The 23,701-nt window shown below is 43.7% G+C and overlaps 1 protein-coding gene across 3 annotated transcripts; it reads right to left on the bottom strand.

Annotated features, from left to right (window-relative positions):
• Positions 1-230: 230 nt before the first annotated feature.
• On the bottom strand, positions 231-18,290 carry LOC114570349 (prothymosin alpha-B-like). 3 transcript variants are annotated; one of them, XR_003694489.1, is made up of 2 exons: positions 18,210-18,290; positions 231-372 (listed from the first exon to the last, which is right to left on the bottom strand). XR_003694489.1 is itself a non-coding variant. In XM_028600637.1 (2 exons), exons 1-2 carry the CDS (start codon positions 9,602-9,604, stop codon positions 328-330), a joined length of 447 nt encoding a protein of 148 aa, XP_028456438.1. In that variant the 5' UTR covers positions 9,605-9,934; the 3' UTR covers positions 231-327. The 3 variants fall into 3 exon arrangements, 2 of the variants coding, with proteins under 2 accessions (XP_028456438.1, XP_028456439.1); XM_028600637.1 differs by lacking the exon at positions 18,210-18,290 and adding an exon at positions 9,203-9,934; XM_028600638.1 differs by lacking the exon at positions 18,210-18,290 and adding an exon at positions 2,283-2,859.
• Positions 18,291-23,701: the final 5,411 nt, after the last annotated feature.

The raw sequence follows: 23,701 nt of genomic DNA, 5'->3' as shown, positions 1-23,701 counted from the left end.
TAGTAGAAAAAAAACAAAGCACAGGACTAGAACAGACAGGCTTAAGAAGGGACACGTGGAAAACAGGGTGCACTTTCATAGAAGCAGGTTCAGTTTCACAGCCGAGGGGTTGATGATTTTGGCAATCTCAAAAGGTCCAACATACCATGATGTCAGCTTCTGGGACTCCACTTGCAGAGGGAGATCTCGGGAGGACAACCACACTTTTGTCCAGGTGCGTGGTGGGCGCTGGAACACGGCGGCAATATGCCAGACGCTGGTTCCGCTCCGTAGTCTGTTCAAGGGCAGCTCGAGTCTCTCTCCACACTTGTTGGCACCGACAGGCCTTCAGTTGGGCTGAACTGACGGGACGGCCACATCCAGATCTTGTTCCTGAAAGAGAGGGGTTGGTAACCATCACCATGAACAGAGACACACCAGTGGCGGCACAGGACAGGGAGTTGTGCGTGGCGTGTCGAGGCAGTTTGTGTGTAGTAACTCAAATCCAAAAATATACTGTAGTAGAAAAATAAACAAAGCACAGGTCTAAGCAAAGAGCAAGTAGATCATATGTGAGATACTACGTCGTCCGAGGGTCGTTACCACATGGATAGCAGAAAACGATCCAGCGCTGGACATCAGGAGACCAGAGGCCTGTACTACGAATCAAGATCAACATGCCCTGGATTTCTTTCAGTTACCTGGCTTCACCTAACCTAACAACCGCGGTCCCGCATAAGGTGTGTCACAACAACCCAGGGTTTCCCAATCCAGCGACGCCGGCGTTCACTGAAAAGTGGTGGTGTTTAACAACTCTGAAATGTTTTATGGAGAAGTTTGAACTAATTGATGTCTGGAGGGAATTGTTTCCTAGTGAGCGACAATATACTTGGTCTAATAAGGACAGATCAAGACAGTCTAGAATAGATTATTGGCTGGTTTCCAGATGCCTGATAAATGATAACATCTTAGTTCATTTTTATAATACTCCGTTGACTGATCATAAAGCAATCTATCTATCAATATCTTTGCCTGGTAATCATACAGGCCCAAAAGCATCATTCTGGAAATTGAATAGTTCTCTTCTGAACTACGCACAGGTCAAAGAAAAAGTTAAGGATCTTATAATAACTCACTGGAACCATGCAGAAACCCAGAAAGCTTACGGGAGGAATTGGGAACTGTTAAAATATGAGCTAGGGAAGTTTTTTTTAGAAAGTTTGGTGCTGATTTGGCAAAACAAAAAAGAGCAAGTGAAGATGAGATTACTACACAACTGGCATCTCTTTTTCAAAAGGAGCCCTTATCTAAATTGGAGAGGATCAAATATATGCACTTACAAAATAAACTAGATGAATTATATATAGAAAAAGCTCAATCCAAATGGCTAGAAGAGGGCGAGCAAAACTCAGCCTACTTTTTTAGATTGGAGAAAATTAGATCTCTTCTTGATACGATCAACAAACTAAAAGATCAGATAGTTGATAATCCCAAAGATATATCTGCCTTTTGCCACTGTTTTTACAGCAATCTATACACATCCAAATACTGTGAAGTGACAGCTAACTCATGTATAGACTCAATCAACAATTGTAAAGTTATTTCCGCAGAGGATAGGGATGCATGTGATTATAACCTCTCCAATGTTGAGGTTCTGAAAGCTATTGATGGTCTTAAAAATAATAAAAGTCCAGGTTGTGATGGTATAACCTCTGAGTTCTATAAAATGTTTGACAAAGAACTGCCCCCCTTTTTGCTAAATGTTTTCTCAGAAAGCATTCATAATGAAGCTCTTTCAATAAGTATGACTCAAGGTATCATCACCCTGATTCCAAAGCTAAATAAAGATGAGGAAAATTTAGAGAACTGGCATCCGATTAAACTGCTAAATAATGACTGTAAAGTGTTGGCTATCATATTTGCTAATAGAATGAAATACGTTCTAGACTCTATCATAGATGAGTTACAATCTGGATTTATGAGGAAACATCATATGGATGGATGTTCTAGACTATAACGATCTCATCAATGATAACAGTTTTCTCTGATTTATTTCTTGATTTCTATAAAGCTTTTGACTCTCTTGAACATGGCTTCATTTTGAAAGCTCTTGATAAATAAAAAATAAACTTTTTTTGAAAAACTATTAGAACCCTGTATAAAAATGGCAATAGTGCAGTAAAATGAAAATATGGTATATCCCCAAGGTTTAATGTGTTTTGTGGGGTAGCCAATTCATATAAGTGACATTACATATTATCCTACTGTAGGGCAATTTATATGGAAGAAAAATAAACTCATACCATATGGTCCAGGGGTAAGTAGAGGCCTCTTCCTGCCTGTCATCTTGATCTTCCTCCTCCTGATCACTCCCTGCCTCTGTCCCTCTCTCTGAATCTGGAGCCTCCTCTTCATCCCTCACTGATTCTTCTTTTTCCTCATCTCCTTCACTTATTTTATCTTCTCCGTCACTTATTTCCTCTTCTCCTTCTGTGGTCTTCTGTGGACCCTCCTGGTCTCTCCAGTTAACTGCCCTTTCATTCATTTCCCTCATGCTCTTTCTCCTGTGTACTTCTTTGAATTTTCTTAGCAAAAAAGCTGGCAATATCCCCACTATTAGCCTTCCTTTTCATGTTTAGGCCAATATCCCCACTATTAGCCTTCCTTTTCATGTTTAGGCCAATATCCCCACTATTAGCCTTCCTTTTCATGTTTAGGACAATATCCCCACTATTAGCCTTCCTTTTCATGTTTAGGCTCCAGCTACTGTCTTCAGCTACTCTGGCCTGCAAAAGTCAATATGTGAAAACCTCTGGTTATCCTTGTATTACATTACACTGTAGGGCCATGTAGCTAATAAGTAGCCTATAACAAATATAAAATCAGCACTCGCTCAGTCGCTCCAGCCGGGTTGCAGGGCCACCGCACCGCAGCTGACTCACTGTGTGTGACCCAGACTGAGCGAACGCTGCTCTGCACGTTTGAATCAGGGACGTAGCTAAGTATTTGAGGGGCAGGGGGCTAAGATTACTTTTAAAATTAAAAATGAAATTGTTCACTTTTGGTAAATGTATTGTTTAGTTCAATGTTTTTGAGAAGCTTGTGGACATAGTGGCGGTTTGTTTTTACAAGTACAGTTTGTGGATCACCAAAGTTAGGGGGACAGCTGGGGGGGCAAGGCTCTAGAGTGTGGGGGGCACATGCCCCCCTGTAGATCCGCCCCTGCAGCTAGGGAACCAAAAAACCGTGTGAAACTTTTGTGACTTTCTCTCTTTTTTCTACACCCCTGCCGTGCGGTCAGGGGCCACCCCCACGGGGGACAGCTCAGACTCCTCTTTAACCGCCCGTGGCTAGTTGCGGCCCGGTGGGGACCGATCTTGACAGTCAGACCTCCTGTTATCTCCCTGCAGAGTGAATTTCCCCGAGCTCTTGGCCTCTCTCGACGCGGCGACCAAGGAAGGCTAGCGGGCGTCCTTTGGAAGGAAGGGACCTTTGGTGATCCTGGGAGGAGCGGCCTTAAACCGTGAGTACTTAAGAAAAATCATTTGGTTGTAAAGATCCCCTCGGGCAGTGCTTTTCATACACAGGGGGTTAAGAGCCCGTTAGTTGGGGACATCTAGGGTGGTAATCAAAGCCTCTTGCCTCGCCTCCGGGTTCCCTGACCCGGGCGAGAGCCCTGTAGTACGGCCGTGTGCGTCTCTCTAATAAACTAACAAACAGGAAAGTATCTGAAATAACTGCTTTTAATATAGACCAAAACATCCACTCCGCTGACAGTAACTGGTACTGCTGTACGGCAGAAGAGGGCTTAGTAAACGCGGGGGTTATCGAAGGGAAGGCATAAAGGGAGTTGGCTTTTGATGAGAAAGCGATACAAAGCCTCGGTAACTGTCACATCGCTCATCAGCTCTTCATATTTCAAACAGTGCCTTACCAGGAATCTTAATTGCGGATAGGCAGATTATAATCAGTCAACTTGCTGATGATACCACAATCTTTCTGAAGGATGCCTTCCAAATTCCTCTATCGTTAGAATAATTTAAGGTTTCTCGAAAGCCTCTGGCCTTCACTTGAACTTGAAAAAGTGTGAACTTATGGCTATGAAAGATTTCTTGGTGCCCTTTATACATAACATCCCTGTAAAAGATCAGGTCACTTATCTAGGAATTATCATAGCCAAAGACCAATCTACAAGGTGCTCCCTTAACTTTAGTCCTACCTTTCAGAAAACACAAAGGAAACTGAATTCATGGTTACAAAGAGACTTATCTTTAAGAGGTAGAATCTTACTCTCAAAAGCTGATGGTGTATATCCAGACTTATGACTTATCTCTCTTTAGCTATAGATAGTTAACCTGACTCCGCCAGATGGATTGCTTCGCATTTGCTCGGCATATCCATCTGGGAACTTTCCGTTGGAGAACTTTTGGGAAGGGGCGGAATACTGGTTAGCTGATTGGATGAACCATCTGTTTATCACCTATGTTGGTGATAGACGGGCCAAATCAACCAATCAGATCCACGAAGCGTATGAAAATACAACCACAAGCCCGCCCCTGCTGCTGCAGGCAAAACATAGCTCGTTAGCTCAGCATGCAAGCAACATGTCGGTAAAGGAGATTTGCCGTTTGTGTAACGAGAATTTAGGAATAAAAGGCACCATTTCAGGTTCCCGGACCATATTCCAAAAGGATCCAAGAGAAAAAAAGCATTAGCGAGCGGCTAACAGAATTAGTTAATTGATCTGAACTTTTTAGACTTCACCACATTAAATAACACTTTCAAAATAAACTGGATTAGACAGCATCCTTATGGAACTTTATCCCTAACTATATTTTTGGTAAATTGGTGGCCTGGAGTTTTTATTGATGTGCAATTACAAGATTAGCAAAATCCCAATCAAACTGTCTAACTTTCACAAGCAAATGCTTTTGGCATTGTTTCTCATATTTAATCGGCTGGAAACTGTCCAACTTGACAGCAGAGTTTTTCACAGGCGCAGTTCATCTCGGGATGCATGTCCTTCTTCTGTTATATTGGCGTTGGGCATAACAACTTGTTGCACAAAAACGCATCACCAACTGACTCACTGACATGAAGTGATGTCAATGATGACATTTTCACTGGGAGAAATGTTTTTCCAATGCCCATGAACACACGGTCTTTCAGCAGAGTAGATTGGATAACCATGAACAGCTGCGCCGAAAGATCCAAGTGCCCCAGGATGACCACGGCTGCAACCACATACACTCAGACCAACACACAGGACACAGAGCAGATGCATTAAAAAAAACAATACAACAATGGGCAAATGTAAACCAGTACAGAAGGCATCAATAAATTGTTGGGGAGGGTCATCCCTTTTTTCCCCAATCGGGAGAGAGACATTGACATTCAGTAAGACCATCTTTTCTTCAGTCTATAAATACTTCTGTGGTAAAAAGGGGCTGCTGGTATAAAGGGCATAAGGAAACATTTGTGTGCAGCAGAATGTGAAACTCAAAGCTCGGGCATCAGACCCAAATAAAGCACTGGAACTGTTGGCGTGTAGAGGTGATGTTTCCCAGATGTTTCTCACTGGACTGAGATTGTCATCTATTGAACCAAACAATCATGTCTGTGATATCTGGGGACATGTTGATTTTCCTCACATCTCTGCACCGTCGTTTAAAGCACACATTTGTTTTAAAGGTCCCACGGCATAAAAATTTGACTTTATGAGTTTTTTTTAATATGCATTCCCCCAACCTGCATATGGTCCCCCAGTGGCTAGAAATGGTGATAGGTGTAAACCGAGCCCTTGGTATCCTGCTCTGCCTTTAAGAAAATGAAAGCTCAGATGGGCCGATCTGCAAGGTTACCTCCCCTTTCTCTGCTTTGCAAAGAATTTGGCCTACCCATGACATCATGGCTTTCAAATGAGAAAAGTGCCCCCCCTGTCCTCTTCAATAGCTACAGACCCAGACCTGGCACATACTAAGGAAAGCTCATTGTGGGACTGGCTCCTGTGGCTGTAATTCTGCACCAAGGCTGAATTTCGGGAAAGAGACTTCAGATACAGTATTAGGGGACCACTAAGGTCTATATAAAAGAGACTTCAGATACAGTATTAGGGGACCACTAAGGTCTATATAAAAGAGACTTCAGATACAGTATTAGGGGACCACTAAGGTCTATATAAAAGAGACTTCAGATACAGTATTAGGGGACCACTAAGGCCTATATAAAAGAGACTTCAGATACAGTATTAGGGGACCACTAAGGTCTATATAAAAGCATCCAAAGAGCACCATGTCATGGGACCTTTAACCAGAGGTGAAAGAAGTACTCTGTTTGACTTAAAACAGTAAAAGTACTAATACTACAGTGTAGAAGTACTCTGTTGCGGGTAACAGCCCTGCATTCAAAATCGTACTTAAAAAAAGTATAAAAGTATCAGCATCAAAATATACTTAAAGCTTTAATGCATACCTTTTTTGTATTAATAAACGTCTGTTACATTCAAGCCATTGTCAAATGAGTTGCTACAAAGCTAATTAAGACTATCAGCTCCACACAACTCTCTCTGTATTTCTCAGTATGGCTATGTTTACTAAATGGTATTGTCCGGCGACATTCACACGCAGAAACTCAAGTGATAATTACGTCTTCTGAAGAGTCCATCATGTTTCTTTAATCCTCGATGTCCGCCTTGACTACTAGCAACTGTGTAGAGGACGGGAGTGATGTGCGATCACCTAAGGCTTGTATCATGTGGATGCACCCACTGTTTTGTTGTCATTCCTTAAAATTTCTCATTGGGGAGACAGAAACTACCCACTTTAGCTTTAATGTCCTAAGAGTAGTACTCGTTAAGCAAAATAATATATATTATATTATTGTTTTAAAATGTTTGTATTGTTTAAAATGTTAATCACTTTAATGTTGCAGCTGGTAAATGCAGAGTTCATGCTGGTTAGTTTAATTTATAAAAATACAAAATCAGTTATTAGCTAGTCTCGCTTTGCCAGACCTTCCTCCACAGCGCTGTGGAGGAGGGTATGGTTAGTCTACACAGCATTCTGCAATGGGAGAAAAACATGCTCAGGTTTATTGGCATTTCTTTAAACCAATCACAATCTTCAAGTGAAACGTCGTCGATAGAGTATATCAGCTGATTATAATTTGTTTTAATAATCTGAATCAGTAAGTAACTAAAGCTGTCAAGGCAAGGCAGCTTTATTTGTACCGCACATTTCAGCAACATTTAAAGAGCAGTTTAAAACAATGAAAAACATGAAAACAGCTAAAATACAAACAAGAATACAAATCACACTGCACAGAAATGAACAATTACTAACAGTTTTTTCCAACTGCTTACACACAAAATCTTTTCATGTCACACGATCTTTGAAACCTCTTACTCAAAGTGCAAAACTACCCAGCAAATCTCCAAAACCATAAGCTATTTCTCAGCCTTTCACTCATCTTTCAATTGCATAAAACACTTTTTTCAAAACATTACACACAATTCTCTACCTAAGACACAAAAATCTAACAGGAAGTGACTTGCTATCCATTTCTGAACACAGCCAATCAAAATGCTATACTTATTTACCAGGGCACACACACACTCCTCACATTTGCAAACACATTATGTCATAACTGAACACTAACCAATCATTGCTTTAGTATAGGCCTATACAAAGGTCCAAGGTCAGATTACCAGTTTTGAACAATGGATGCCAACAATAGACAAAGACTAAGAGGAGTAGAAGAAAGAGACAGGGGATAACAACGAGGAGGAGGAGGAGGGAAGAAGAGAAAGGAGAGCCATCTCTGATGAGATCAGGGAGAGAAGCCCATCCTGAGTAGCTTTATAGTGGCGTCCATACTGCATGCAACTATCTAATGACTATTTCAGCATTACAAATCAATCAGACTTTGTTTTGCACAAAGTGCATACAATTCTGTCCCCCCCCACACACACACCCCCCCGCCCCGACACACAATCAGGCACAAACACTCACAACACACACACGTACACACATTCTTTATTCTAAAAATGATACCTTTATATGTTTATACTTTTGTGTTCTTGTTTCATGCTACTGTAAACAACACTGAGCTACTCTTACTAACGGGATGTTTTGCCCAATCAATATTTTCTGTTTTACTGTAACATTACATTGCTTTTTACAGGTGCACTTTTCAACCACTTTCAGCAGATTACTTTCTCTCTAGAACATTGTAAATGTAGATATGAGCCTATGAAAGACAAAAGAGCTTTAGATTTAGAACAACAGTGTCTACATGGTATATCCATATATTTACTATTATGAAAAAAGTGTTTGCCATTTGATGCAAATGCTTCATTTTGAGATGTGTTTATGGTATTTTGAATGCAGTGTTTCATTTTGAAGGAGATGTGAGGCATTTAGCATTTTGTGTGTACAGTTTTAGGAATTGTGTGTAGAGTTTTGAAAAAAGGAGACATAGTTTTGAAAACGTGTGTAAACAGTTGGTAAAAACTGTAAAAAAGGCGGCATCAAAAAGAAAAGTCTTCAGCCTTGATTTTAAAGAACTGAGAGTTGCAGCGGACCTGTAATTTTCTGGGAGTTACTGTAGTTCCAGACACGTGAAGCATAGAAACTTAATGTTGCTTCTCCATGTTTAGTTCTGACTCTGGGGACAGAAAATAGACCTGTCTTGGTCAGACCATCTGAGAGGTCTGGGTGGTTCATCATGTAACAGAAGATCAGAAAAAAAACATTCAGCGCAGGAGTATTTTGAAATAAGTAGGTGTGTTACCTGCATTGTGCATTGTGCCATGAAAAATGGCGGTAGGCAACGCAGGCGTGTTGGTTGCTCTGCTACTTTACACACTTTTTGTAAAGTCCACACTGCCGGTAGAACATTTTTATAGGCCTACTAAGGAGACAACTTGTAAGGACACAACTTGTAATAACATCTTAAACAACTGGCTTGACAAGGAGGCGTATTGGCAAGTGCAAACAAATAAGATCAAAGGCGTTTTTGGGTACGGAGAGTACACCTTGGCTGTTACGCTTGCAATTTCAAATCACTACCATCAAAGAAGAAAACGCAAAGAAACTCCTTGTAAAAAATCAACAAAGAATGCCATGATAATATGCCTCTGCCTACTTTTGTCGGGCGACATCCACCAGTGCCCTGGTCCAGCTGGCCAAACAACAGACAGAGCAAACCTTCCTGATGCGCCTACCTGTGGCGCCGGTGCATCTCTGGCGGTGGTGCTCTCGGGCAGTGTCTGCAGGAATCCGGCGGTGGATCGGGTGAATCCCTGCGTCGAGCTGAGATGGACCAGTGGGGTTGGCTTTTGCGCGGATGGCGGGCTGGATCTTCGGCGTGGCTCGTCGGCGGGACGGCGGCTCGCGTCCGCGGGGAGTGTGTCAGTGGCTGCCGCTGTCGGCCCTGGGCTTGGTGGTGCTTCTGTGCGGCGCTTGGGTCTGGACGGTCCGAGGCTTCGCCGTGGTTCGCCGGGTGGACGTCCTGCGGTGTCGGGAGCAGCACCCGCGGATGTGGGTGGCCCAGGCGGTGTTCGCGGAGCCGAGCCAAGTCCTGGACAGATGCCTTTGGACATTTGCCAAACAGCTAATCCTGACATCGTTAGACCGGCGAAGTGTGCTGCTTTTACCGGCGCAGGAACTCGAGGTAATATTCCTCCAATTCCCACACAAACTACATCAAGCCTCAAACAGCAGCAGATGAAACTGTTTCAGACTGTAAATCATGCAAGCGTGTTGTGGGACGCAAAAACGAAGCCAAAAGGTATTTTTGGTGGACACCTGAATATACGTAGCATTATCTCAAAGACTGAACAACTTGAACATTTACTGACTGATTCAAACATCGATTACTTATGCCTCACAGAGACTTGGTTAACCCAAACAACCCCTTTATCTGTTTTTAAAATCCCAGGGTATAATGTTTACAGACGGGACAGAAGGAAAGGGAAAGGGGGTGGAGTCCTGATATATGTGAAAAACAGCATTCAAAGTCAGCAAATAGTCCTTCCAGAAAATAACTTGGAATGCGTGGGGGTAAACCTTACACTATCTCCCCAAATGAATTTTGCTGTCTTTGCAGTCTACCGCCCCCCTACTGCCACAAATGAGTTTTATGATTGTCTAAATGTCATACTTAAACAACATGGAAAAATGGAAGTTATTCTTATGGGTGATTTCAACTTAAACTGGCAAGACAAAACACGTAGGAAAAAGCTTAAAGATATTGCCAAAACTTGTCAGATGACGCAGATAATCCATAAACCCACAAGAATAACAAAGTCTTCCCAAACGCTTTTAGACTTAATTTTTACAAATAAACCAGATAGAATTATAAAGATTTATAACCTCATTACTGGGTTATCAGATCATAATCTTACTCTGGCTTCCAGAAAATTGTCAAAAACTCGCTTTAAAAATCAGAACTCAATGAAGGGGAAATCCATGCCTTTTATCGCTCCAAAGGACATGGCCTTCATTGAAAATGAAATAAAGCAAGTAAATTGGCATAACACCATTGGTAGCATGCCCTGTGAGCCAGCCTGTGCTGATTTAATGTCAACTATTAAAGACATTATATTAAAATACACCAAAAAAAGGGGCAGGAAAACAAATAAAAAATATAATCTACCCTGGTTCAACACAAAACTCTGGGAATTAATGAAAAAAGGGATGCTTCTTTGAAAAAGTTTTTAAAATCAAAATTAAATACTGATCATCTGATTTTTAAAAGTTTAAGAAACATTGTCACACAACAACTTAGAAAGGCTAGAGCAAATTTCTTCCTTAATGTTATTAATGAGGCAAAAGGAAACCCCAAAAAGTTATGGAAGAGCATTGACAAGATACTTGGACGGGAAAAATCAGCAAATAAACATTTAAAACTTATGGTGGATGGCTGTATCCAGGGTGATGACCAGATTATTGGGGAATGTTTTAATGAGTATTTCATAAATTCAGTACAAAAATTGAGTTTAAGTTTTCCTAAAACTCAACTCACACAAGCTTTTACCTATGATGATTCTGCTTTCAAGTTTTCCTTTATTAACACAGAGAAAGTGGAAAATGTAATCTCATTTTTAAATAACAGCAAAGCTAAAGATGTATATGGTTGTGATACTGCTTTTTTAAAACAACACAAGACATCTATTACGATACCTCTAGCCATGATTATAAATAAGTCTTTTAATGAAAACGTCTTTCCTAGTGTGCTCAAGCCTGCCATTGTAACCCCTGTGCATAAATCTGGAGATACTCAAGTGGTCTCTAATTATCGACCCATCAGTATTCTCCCAGCTGCATCAAAGGTTATTGAAAAAGTTGTGGCAGAACAACTAATAGCACATCTGGACTCAAAGTCCTTTTTTCATCCTATGCAATTTGGTTTCAGAAAAAAACATTCCACTGAAACTGCATGCTGCTACTTCCTTGAAGAAATTAAAACTAGCTTAGATCAAGGAGGAGTGGTGGGAGCAGTCTTCTTAGATTTACGCAAAGCCTTTGATACAGTTAACCATGAGGTACTGATACACAAACTGGCCAAATATGATATCTCCATAAATGTCCAAAATTGGATAAAATCATACTTGATAAATCGAAAACAATGTGTGCAAGTAAATGGAACATTGTCTACATTTCTTGCATCCACTGTGGGAGTTCCACAGGGGTCAATTTTAGGGCCACTGCTCTTTTGTTTATATATTAATGACCTGCCTTTGGTTTGCAAGGGCATAAATATTGTTATGTATGCTGATGACTTCTCCGTGAACCATCACCTTATCGTGGTGGAGAGGTTTGTGTGTCTCTGTGAACCTGAGGGCTGTGTTGTCTGGAGCTTTGTGCTCCTGGTAGGGTCTCCCAAGGCAAAGTGGTCTCAGGTGAGGGGCCAGACAAAGAATGGTTCAAAAACCCCAATGAAGAAGCAAGGTAGAGATGGAGTGACCCTGCCCGGAGGAAGCCCGGGGCCCCCGTCTGGAGCCAGGCCCAGACGGCGGGCTCGTCGGCGAGCGCCTGGTGGCCGGGTTTGCCACGGAGCCCGGCCGGGCACAGCCCGAACAAGCTACGTGGCTCCCATCTCTCCAGCCCATGGGCCCACCACCTGTGGGAGGAACCGTTGGGGTCGGGTGCGATGCCACATGGGTGGCAGTGAAGGTCAGGGGCCTCGACGGACCAGACCCGGGCGGCAGACGCTGGCTCTGGGGACGTGGAACGTCACCTCTCTGTGGGGGAAGGAGCCGGAACTGGTGCGGGAGGTGGAGCGCTACCGGTTAGATCTGGTGGGGCTTACCTCTACGCACAGTCTCGGTTCTGGAACCATACTCCTGGATAGGGGTTGGACTCTTTTCTTCTCCGGAGTTGCCCAGGGTGTGAGGCGCCGGGCGGGTGTGGGGATACTCACAAGCCCCCGGCTGAGCGCCGCTGTGTTGGAGTTTACCCCGTGGACGAGAGGGTCGCCTCCCTACGCCTGCGGGTTGTGGGGGGAAAACTCTGACTGTTGTTTGTGCATATGCACCAAACAGGAGTTCGGAGTATTCGGCCTTCTTGAGACCTTGACTGAGTCCTGCATGGGGCTCCAGTGGGGGACTCCATTGTTCTGCTGGGGGACTTCAACGCACGTGGGCAATGATGGAGACACCTGGAGAGGCGTGATTGGGAGGAACGGCCTCCCTGATCTAAACCAGAGTGGTTGTTTGTTGTTGGACTTCTGTGCTAGTCATGGATTGTCTATAACGAACACCATGTTCGAACATAGGGATGCTCATAAGTGTACCTGGTACCAGAGCACCCTAGGCCGAAGGTCAATGATCGATTTCATAATCGTTTCATCTGATCTGAGGCCGTATGTTTTGGACACTCGGGTGAAGAGAGGGGCAGAGCTGTCAACCGATCACCATCTGGTGGTGAGTTGGGTCAGGGGGTGGGGGAAGACTCTGGACAGACCTGGTAAGCCCAAACGTGTAGTGCGGGTAAATTGGGAACGTCTGGAGGAGGCCCCTGTCCGACAGACTTTCAACTCACACCTCCGGGCGGAGCTTTTCGTGCATCCCTGTGGAGGCTGGGGGCATTGAACCCGAGTGGACAATGTTCAAAGTTTCCATTGCTGAAGCTGCGGCGAGGAGCTGTGGTCTTAGGATCTTAGGTGCCTCAAGGGGCGGTAACCCACGAACACCGTGGTGGACACCAGTGGTCAGGGAAGCCGTCCGACTGAAGAAGGAGTCCTTCCGGGATATGTTATCTCGGAGGACTCCGGAGGCAGTTGCAGGGTACCGAAGGGGCCCGGCGGGCTGCAGCCTCTGCCGTGAAAGAGGCAAAGCAGCGGGTGTGGGAGAAGTTTGGAGAAGACATGGAGAAGGACTTTTTCGGTCGGCACCAAAGTGTTTCTGGAAAACTGTTCGCCACCTCAGGAGGGGGGAAGGGGGAACCATCCAAGCTGTGTACAGTAAGGATGGGACACTGTTGACCTCCACTGAGGAGGTAATAGGGCGGTGGAGGGAGCACTTTGAGGAACTCCTGAATCCGACTAATACGCCCTCTATGTTAGAGGCAGAGCTGGAGGATAACGGGGATTGTCGCCGATTTCCCAGGCGGAAGTCACTGATGTAGTCAAACAACTACACAGTGGCAAAGCCCCGGGATTGATGAGATCCGTCCAGAAATGCTCAAGGCTCTGGGTGTGGAGGGGTTGTCCTGGTTGACACGCCTCTTCAACATTGCGTGGAAGTCTGGGACGGTGCCAAAGGAGTGGCAGACTGGGGTGGTGGTTCCTCTTTTTAAAGGGGGACCAGAGGGTGTGTGCCAATTATAGGGGTATCACACTTCTCAGCCTCCCTGGTAAAGTCTACTCAAGGTGCTGGAAAGGAGGGTTCGGCCGATAGTCGAACCTCGGGTTGAGGAGGAACAATGCGGATTCCGTCCTGGTCGTGGAACAACGGACCAGCTCTTCACTCTCGCAAGGATCCTGGAGGGAGCCTGGGAGTATGCCCAACCGGTCTACATGTGTTTTGTGGATTTGGAGAAGGCGTATGACCGGGTCCCCCGGGAGATACTGTGGGAGGTGCTGCGGGAGTATGGGGTGAGGGGGTCTCTACTCAGGGCCATCCAATCTCTGTATGACCAAAGTGAGAGCTGTGTCCGGGTTCTCGGTAGTAAGTCGGACTCGTTTCAGGTGAGGGTTGGCCTCCGCCAGGGCTGCGCTTTGTCACCAATCCTGTTTGTAATATTTATGGACAGGATATCGAGGCGTAGTCGGGGTGGGGAGGGGTTGCAGTTTGGTGGGCTGGGGATCTCATCGCTGCTCTTTGCAGATGATGTGGTCCTGATGGCATCATCGGCCTGCGACCTTCAGCACTCACTGGATCGGTTCGCAACCGAGTGTGAAGCGGTTGGGATGAGGATCAGCACCTCTAAATCGGAGGCCATGGTTCTCAGCAGGAAACCGATGGAATGCCTTCTCCAGGTAGGGAATGAGTCCTTACCCCAAGTGAAGGAGTTCAAGTACCTTGGGGTTTTGTTCGCGAGTGAGGGGACAATGGAGCGGGAGATTGGTCGGAGAATCGGGCGCAGCGGGTGCGGTATTGCATTCAATCTATCGCACCGCCAGGACGAAAAGAGAGCTGAGCCAGAAGGCAAAGCTCTCGATCTACCGGGTCAGTTTTCGTTCCTACCCTCACCTATGGTCATGAAGGCTGGGTCATGACCGAAAGAACGAGATCCAGGGTACAAGCGGCCGAAATGGGTTTCCTCAGGAGGGTGGCTGGCGTCTCCCTTAGAGATAGGGTGAGAAGCTCAGTCATCCGTGAGGAGCTCGGAGTAGAGCCGCTGCTCCTTTGCGTCGAAAGGAGCCAGTTGAGGTGGTTCGGGCATCTGGTAAGGATGCCCCCTGGGCGCCTCCCTAGGGAGGTGTTCCAGGCACGTCCAGCTGGGAGGAGGCCTCGGGGAAGACCCAGGACTAGGTGGAGGGATTATATCTCCAACCTGGCCTGGGAACGCCTCGGGATCCCCCAGTCGGAGCTGGTTAATGTTGCTCGGGAAAGGGAAGTTTGGGGTCCCCTGCTGGAGCTGCTCCCCCCGCGACCCGACACCGGATAAGCGGACGAAGATGGATGGATGGATGCTGATGACACCGTTTTATATACCCATGGGAGAAGTGCAATAGACGTAGCAAAGAAATTATCAAGCGTCATGAGCAAGGTTAGTGACTGGTTACATCATTCGTGTCTTACATTAAATGTTGAAAAAACTGTAACCATGTTCTTCACAAATCGATCTAAACTTAAAACTTATCCTGAAATTTTAGTAAACGGCCAATATATAAAACACGTGGAGAGATTTAAATACCTAGGGGTAACTCTAGATTCAACACTCAGTTTTAAAGGTCATGTTAAAAATTTGTGCAACAAACTGAAATTCAATTTAGTTAATTTTAGATACATAAGAAACTCTCTCACCACTGAAGCATCAAGTACATACTTAAATGCAATGATCATTCCCCACTTTTTATACTGCATTACATCCTGGTCTCAGGCCTGTAAAACAGTCATAAAACCCTTGGAATCTTTGTATAAAAACTGCCTCAAGATTCATGACAAAAAAACTCGTCAGTATCATCATTGTCATATACTTGTCAAATATGATCTACTTAGTTTTGATAATTTAATAAAACACTCAAATGTGTCTTTATTACATAAAATCATATACAGTGCTACTGCTCCCCCTCTGAAAAGGTTTGTAACACTCTGCTCCGAAATAACAGTGCGAACAACTCGAAGCGTTACAAGGGGGGAGTGTAGCATCCCACAACGTAAAACCCAATTTGGGAGTTCCTCTTTCTCTTGTGTTGCAATGAGGCAGTGGAATGACCTCCCCACGCAACATATTTTATGTACAAATTCTCACACCTTCTCATGCCTAACAAAGAGTTGGTTGTTGAGTAAACAAGTTTGCTCACATATATAGGATACTGTATTTATGTGGGTGTGTGTGTGTGTGTGAGTGTGAATGTGTGTGTGTGTGTGTGTGTGTGTGTGTGTGTGTGTGTGTATCCTTGTATGAATGAATATCTGGAGTAGAATGTACTCTAATGTGCCTAAGCTGCTCCAGAAGTTTTTACAGTGTGCGTGCTGGGAGGGGAGAGAAAGAGAGTGAGTGGGCTGATGGCCCCTGTTTTTACTAAACAGTTTGTTCTTAATTACTATGCACATCATGTCATTTATATATAGTTTTGTAATATTTCTATTTAAAATTGTAAATTGTTTTGTTTTAAATTTGTCATACCTGCCCAGGGACTACAGGTGGAAATTAGCAATTGTTGCTATAACCTGGCCCAAGACATATTTTCTTGTTTAACAAGTTTAATGTTTATTTGTGCATTGTCCCTGTTTCAAATAAATCAATTTCCATTTCCATTCCATTCCATTTCCAAATGTATAGTATTTACCTCTGAGATGTAATGGAGTAGCAAGTATAAAGTAGCAAAAAATTTACAAGTACTTAAACTGTAAACTGTAAAACTGTACTAGTAAATGTAATTACTACACATCAGACATTAGGGGCATACAGCAGAACTTCCACAAGAAGGACAGCAAAGTACTTCTTAAAAAAAGTCTCACTGATGAATGCATCCCAGGCTGGGTGCCAGATCCAGCACTACCAGCCACCCCAAAGTTCGTAATTATTTCCTGAAAGACTCCTGCAGATGGGTCTATCACACGCCAACAGTGACCCTCTCCAACTCAGGGCAGGCATGCTCTGCAAAAAGATTAATTTAAAACACTGACTTCAATTCATAGTCAGTGCTGTTTGACCACAAAATAAAACCACATATTGTTTGAAGCAAAAAAAACACAACGTCAAACTATTCGTTTGTGTTTCGTTAATATGGGATCGTGGATCATTGAATTGATATATCGATCCAGACGGATGTATGCTTACAACCCTAGTCGACATCAGGTTTATTGACATTTAAATCACATAGATTGAGTTAGATTTGTGAAGTTTTTATTACCAGAAATGCTACAAAATGAAAGAAATTGGCTTCATTCAAACAACACACTAGTAAAGCCTAATTAGCCATTCGTAGCCATTTGTTGCCTTTAATTAGTAGTACAAATCCATGTCAGCACATTTTCCTTCCTTAGTTCATTTTGCAATGACTTCACATCATTACATAAATTCCTCATGCCTGCGCCCACGTGAACATGTTTAATGGATAACTGTGGTTTATTTTAACTTTGGCCATCTGTTTTAGGTCATGATAACATTGTACTCACCAAAGTAAGGGGCCGTTTGGTATTTGTGGAATGGACCTCCGGAGGAAAAAAGGGGAGGGTCATGTCTTTTTATTCTTTGTTGAGGGGAGGGTCACCCAACATTTTTTTGAGTAGGGGGGGGGGATACTTTTCATGAATAATTTTGTATTCCCGCAAGCTGCAGCGAGAGGCTCCTCAAAACATACAATGACTGAGGAGGAAGCCTAGTGACGAGTCCATAGCAACCAGTTAATGTGTTATTACCCAGTGTGCTTTGTTGAATGGTCTCAATGTTATATTGTTTTACTAGAGGAGTAACTTAGTATTTGAAGTAATGCAGGAAGTGTGCATTTAGTTGCACCCCCCCCTTGTCACACATTTTTAAAACAAATCAAAACATGCCTACATCTACCTACATACATACCCACAGACATACATACCTACAGACATACATACATAAAATACACACCTACATATACCCATTAAGGGTCTTACATACATTACAATTGCCACCTTAAGGTAAATAATATCATAACTCAATTTTTGCCAGTGGCGAAGCCAGTGTTTGCAGAAGTTGCAAACTTTCATAGTTTGCAGCGCTGCCTTTTCCCGGGAGGGGGCCAGAATGAGCAGACCGTCCAGATAAAACAGGACCCTGATGCTTTTTTTCCGCAACGGCTGAAGTACCGTCTCCATGCACTTGGAAAAAGTGCGAGGGGGGGCAGTGAGTACCCGACCAGCAGCCGGTTGTACTGGAATGGGCCCCTTGGAAAAAGAATCTCAGGAATTTCCTGTGTCTGGGAATAAATGGATGTGAAAGTATAAGTCTTTCAGATCCACACCATTCGTGGTGGTGCACACATTCCAACACGTGCTTGACCGTCAGCATGTGGAATTGGCGCCCCATAATGCTCCTGGAGTGGTGGCCATATCGGAGACGGCAGAGGTTAGCACATACCTGATCCTGGGGAAAAAGGCGTGGGTTTCTGGTGGCCGGAAAAAGCAGCCTCCGGAAGCAGAATGGACGCCAGGCTCTGCTCCAGGGGGGTTACCGAAGGGAAGCCCACTTCTGTGTTGAACCCGAGTGAACGGGGCGTAGCGAGAGATGGGAGCCTTCAGTTTCCCGGGCTGGGAGAGAGAGAGAGCCTCCTCCACGAACGGCCGAATGCTCCGTGAAGCACGGCCAGAGTGGAGCCCGTGAGAAGGGCGGCTCCTGAGCGTAAACATCCCCGCTCAAGAGGCCAAGAGCGGGGGCTGGAAGCTCAGCTCAGCCGGGAGCGCTATGCCTCTCTGGTCTGCCGCCTTTTGATGATCTCAGGCAGATCCAAGAAACGGTGCCCCCGGCCGTTTCAGAGATGGGGAGAGCCGCAATGAGAGGGCATCCATCCCCGTTTCGAGGTCCAGGTCCTCCAAGGGGGGAGGAGGGACTGCCGGTGACGGAGGTGTTATCCGAGGGAATCGAGCCATCGAGCTCGTGCTAGTCTATAAAGCCTTTCTCCAGAGGATCCAGGGTGTTGACGGATTGCCGTCTGTCTGCCCAGCTGCCATCCCCTTCCCCGCTAGCCTGACAAACCAGAAAAGCTTCTGCCCGTCGGTTAAGCTCTTTAGATGGCAGGCGGGCACAGAACTGGCAGGAGGTGTTGGGGGCGAGAGCCGGGCCCGCGTGAGCGGCACCGAGGCAGGTCTCGCAGCGGGGATGGAGGCCCGGCGGCGGAATGTAGCCGGTCCGGCAGTTGGAGCAGAGGCGAACACCGCTGGAAGTCGAGTTTGTCTTCATACTGCTAGAAAAAGTGGGAGATGAACAAGGGGTCCGCTCTGTACATATACCTGCGGATATATCTGCGGACGTAGTTGAAGCCCGTACTGTACGCAAGGGCGGGAAAGAAAATCTTCACGACTGTGCATGCGCGAAGGGATAAACCCAAGAGCGTAGCCTTAGAGGGCGAAGTCTATACGAAATAGAACAACTTGTTGCATGACTGATGACGGATGGCCGTAGCCTAGAGCATCAGGGGCCTGTTTCACAAAACCAAGATAAGGGATTAAGCTGGGATTTCCCAGTTATCCTGGATGAATTTAGCCTTGACTCGGTTTCACGAAAGCGGAAGCACATAAATCACCATGGAGATTTATTCTGTGCAGCTAGCCTGCTCCCGACTAGGCTAACAGCCAGGATTTATTTAATCCTGGAGCCTTTTCTGATCACCCAGCAGTGGTTTTACCCTATTGTTATCAGCCTGGATTAAAATACAACAGGTGCGCATTGCTGTTCATTTAATTATTTAAAGTTGTGACCATTATTTTTTCATTGCTACTGTTATATTGTTGTATGAAATAAAAAAAAATTCAAATGTGATTTAAATGAAGTGTTACTAAGGGCAATACATACAATGCTGTACATGTGTGTTTCTATAGTTGAACAATGCACCTTGAATTGTTTTAGTTGATTCATTTTTTTTAAATTCTTTGACAATAAGGATCATGTTTGTTCCGCTTCCATGTGCATTGTATTTGGCATTCTTAGCACACAATTTGTGTTGTCCAGTAAACTGGGACTATAATTTGGGAGGATTGTACAATTTTAAGAACATATCCTATTTGTATCCTCCCAAATGATAGTCTTAGTTCACTGGACCAGTAACTATAAAGTGATGTATGCTACTGTACATTCATGTAACAACAGGGAGAGGACACCCCAATGGTTTTTGACCTTATATTTTGCTGGGGGGATATAACTATACTCTGTTCCATTCATGTTTACAGTGTGCATGGAATTTATCCCTTTATTATCTTTATAGTTTCTAGATTTTAGAGTCCAATTTCTTCAGTGTCTTTATTTTCATATATATGAGGGAGCAAGGCATATAATATGTAGAGAAGGAAACTCGTCCTCTATAAAAAATAAAAAACGCGAGATAGTAAAAAGTCACACGCGAAAGTGTGGCAGATAATAGCGGACAGACTGAATGATAGTCTAAAAATGTACATTTAAGAACTACTGCTCTTAATTGAAACCATTCAATGAGTCACTGTCATTTGCAAAAACGAAGAGTTGTGCACTTTGCATTAAAAGCGAGCAGTGGAAGTTAATATGACTTAGGACATTTATATTTTAGCCCATGAGAAAGAGGGAGAGGAATAGAGTGAAAGACAAATTTACGCATCATATTCTAGCATTGTAGAAAATTGATCTTCATGGTAAATTTCCTGAGTAATCTTATCTTCTGCTTACTTTTAAGGCAAAGAGTACAACTGTTAGCCTAATCCTTGAATGGTATGATTATGACGGCTTCGATTCACTGCCGTGGTCAGTTATTTAGGCTACAATTACGCATGCAGTTGGTCCGTGATTGTCTGCTACGCTTTCTCTCGCTGTTTTCATTACAGCGGCCGTGTTTCTTTTCTTTTTATACAAATAATGCTTTTCACATCATCCTACTTCCACAAGAAGCTGCTGCTCACTCTGTATAAAGTATGTACAATGCGTATTCTCCATTTTGCGCGAATCTATCTTAATTAGTTCAGCCTGGCTCGACCTAGTCGCTCCTCCTCAACCTGGCTTGGCCTTCGTGAAACGCACCAAGCCAGAATGCACATATTAGACTAGGTCAAGCCTCGCTTTATCAGTTATCCTGGATTTATTTATTCTGCTTTTGTGAAACAGGCCCCTGGTGTGTGAAAACATAGAGGCCACAATAACAAAAGATTTGCTGCTGTTTTCTTATACGAGCATATAAACAGGGGCCTGTTGCACAAAAGTAGAATGAAGAAATCCAGGATAACTGAAAGCACAGCTTGACTTAGTGTGATCCGCTCATCGCTTAATCGGTTGCACGTTTGCCGAGCCAGGATGAGAAGGTGAAGCTATGTCAAGCCAGATGTAGATAGCTGGGATAAGTGCACGTTCACAGCTTTCTTAAATAGACCACGGTACCGATCACAGATTTACTGATGCAGAAATGGAGAAAATCCGTTTCACCGGCTGAGCAGCAGCTTCTAATGCAAAGTTACGAGGAGGTGAAGCATATAATATGCAAAAAGGGAAATACGGCTGTTATCAGACAGAGAGAAAAAGCCCGACAGACAATAGCAGACCGACTGAATGCGTAAGAATTTAAAGAGTCACTCCACATTTTTACAAAGTTGTAAACTGTTTTATTTGCTTTTAATATGCTTGTTTTAAGTGTTGGTTTTATCGCTGTATCTGTTTTTATGTGCTAAATGTGCTGGTTTTACTGTAAAGTGTCTTTGAGTAGCCTGTAAAGCACTATATAAATAAAATGTATTATTATTTACTATGCCTCAAAAGTGAGCAGAGGGGCTTCCGGTTTGGATCATGTAGTGACAAGACGTGCCAACGAGAGGCTCCTGATACTTTGGATTTGAACTGCGATAAAACTCTCTAATATACTTATAATATACAACAACTTGTCTGTAAATTACCAGATCTAAATTATCATTTTTTGATTTTAGGGGATGACTTTAACTGTGTCATGGACCCCAACTTAGACAGATCCAACCATAAAGTACATACCCTCTCAAAAATGGCAAGTACTTTTTAAATTTTTTTCGATCATTCAGTATGTGTGGATCCCTACCGCTTTTTGAATCCTCAGTGCAAGACCTTTTCTTTTTATTCTAACATCCATCACTCATACTCAAGAATTAATGACTTTTTTTTATTGATAAAAAACTGATGGGTTGCTTGGTGAAGGTTGAATACGGCGCCATCGTAGAATCAGACCACGCCCCCATACTTATGGATCTCTCTTTCGATCACAACTACACTGGTCGTCCTCAGTGGCGCTTTAATATTACATTACTGTCAGATGGGAAGTTCTGCAATTTAATCTCTGTAGCCATCAGCAGGTTTTTGGAAACTAATAAGACACTCAGTTTCTCCGTCATTACTTTGGGAAACATTTAAAGTGGTTATTAGAGGGGAAATAGTAGCATATTCAGCCTATCAGAATAAAGAAAGAGAAAAAAAAAGTCAACAGTTAATAGATTTAATATTTGATCTAGATATGAGGTGTTCCTCGTCTCCAAGTCCTATAAAGAGAGAATTGATCTTCAAACTCTATAATTTACTTTCTACTTCAGAAACGGAGCAACTTATTATGCGATCGCGTGGGATGTTTTATGAACATGGTGAAAAGGCGGGCCGGCTTTTGGCTCATCAACTAAAATCTAAATCGACATCACAACATATTTCTCAAATCGAAGATACGACAGGAAAGCTGACTACAGATCCTGTCAAAATAAATGATATTTTTAAAGATTACCATTTTGATTTGTATTATTCAGAATCACTTAAAGACGCATTACTCTTCCTGAATATGAGTTCCTACCCTCTCTGATGTAGCCTTGTGAGACCATCCTGATCTCGCGAGCTCCAGTTTTCCACTCGCAGATCAGTCTGGCATCTTGAGGCAGAGAAAATTTGGAGCCGTTAGCTAAACGACCGGGCAAATCACCGCTGGTTTTGAGGTGGGTTAGGTGGTGATAGACAGATGGTTTATCCAATCAGCTAACCAGTATTTTCAGACAGCGGTAGCCCTAATTCTGTTAGCCGCTCGCTAATGCTTTTTTTCTCTTGGATCCTTATTTTGGAATATGGACCGGGAACCTGAAATGGTGCCTTTTATTCCTAAATTCTCGTTACACAAACGGCAAATATCCTTTACCGACATGTTGCTTGCATGCTGAGCTAACGAGCTATGCTTTGCTTGGAGCAGCAGGGGCGGGCTTGTGGTTGTATTTTCATATGCTTCGTGGATCTGATTGGTTGATTTGGCCTATCACCAACATAGGTGATAGACAGATGGTTCATCCAATCAGCTAACCAGTATTTCCGCCCCTTCCCAAAAGTTCTCCAACGGAAAGTTCCCAGATGGATATGCCGAGCAAATGCGAAGCAATCCATCTGGCGGAGTCAGGTTATCTCTGATGGCGAAAAAGAGCAATTATATCAACCACTGGGCCTTGAAGAGGTTGCCTTTGCCATCTCTGCAATGCAAAATGGGAAGGCCCTAGGGCCTGTTGGCTTCCCCATTGATTTTTATAAGAAATGTTCTGGTCAACTAGCTCCCCTGTTGTTAGATATGTTTAACCATTCATTGTCCCAAGGTAAATTACCAGGATCCCTTACTGAGGCATCTATTACACTTTTGCTGAAACCTGGTAGGGACGCGTTTAAATGTGGTTCATACCGACCTGTATCGCTGTTAAATTCTGATGTTAAAATACTTTGTAAACTGTTAGTGATGCGATTGGAGGCACCCTTGCCATGCCTGATTTCAACCGACCAGACGGGCTTTATTAGAGGGTTATTTATTTTCTAATGTGCGACGTCTTTTAAATGTACTTTACAGACCTTCGCCTAATGTCATACCAGAAGTTGTGGTGTCATTAGATGCAGAAAAAGCATTTGACCATGTAGAATGGGAT

This window comes from Perca flavescens, chromosome 15 (genome assembly GCF_004354835.1).
Source record: "Perca flavescens isolate YP-PL-M2 chromosome 15, PFLA_1.0, whole genome shotgun sequence".
NCBI classification, from domain to species: domain Eukaryota; kingdom Metazoa; phylum Chordata; class Actinopteri; order Perciformes; family Percidae; genus Perca; species Perca flavescens.
This window is presented reverse-complemented; position numbering and strand designations above follow the sequence as displayed.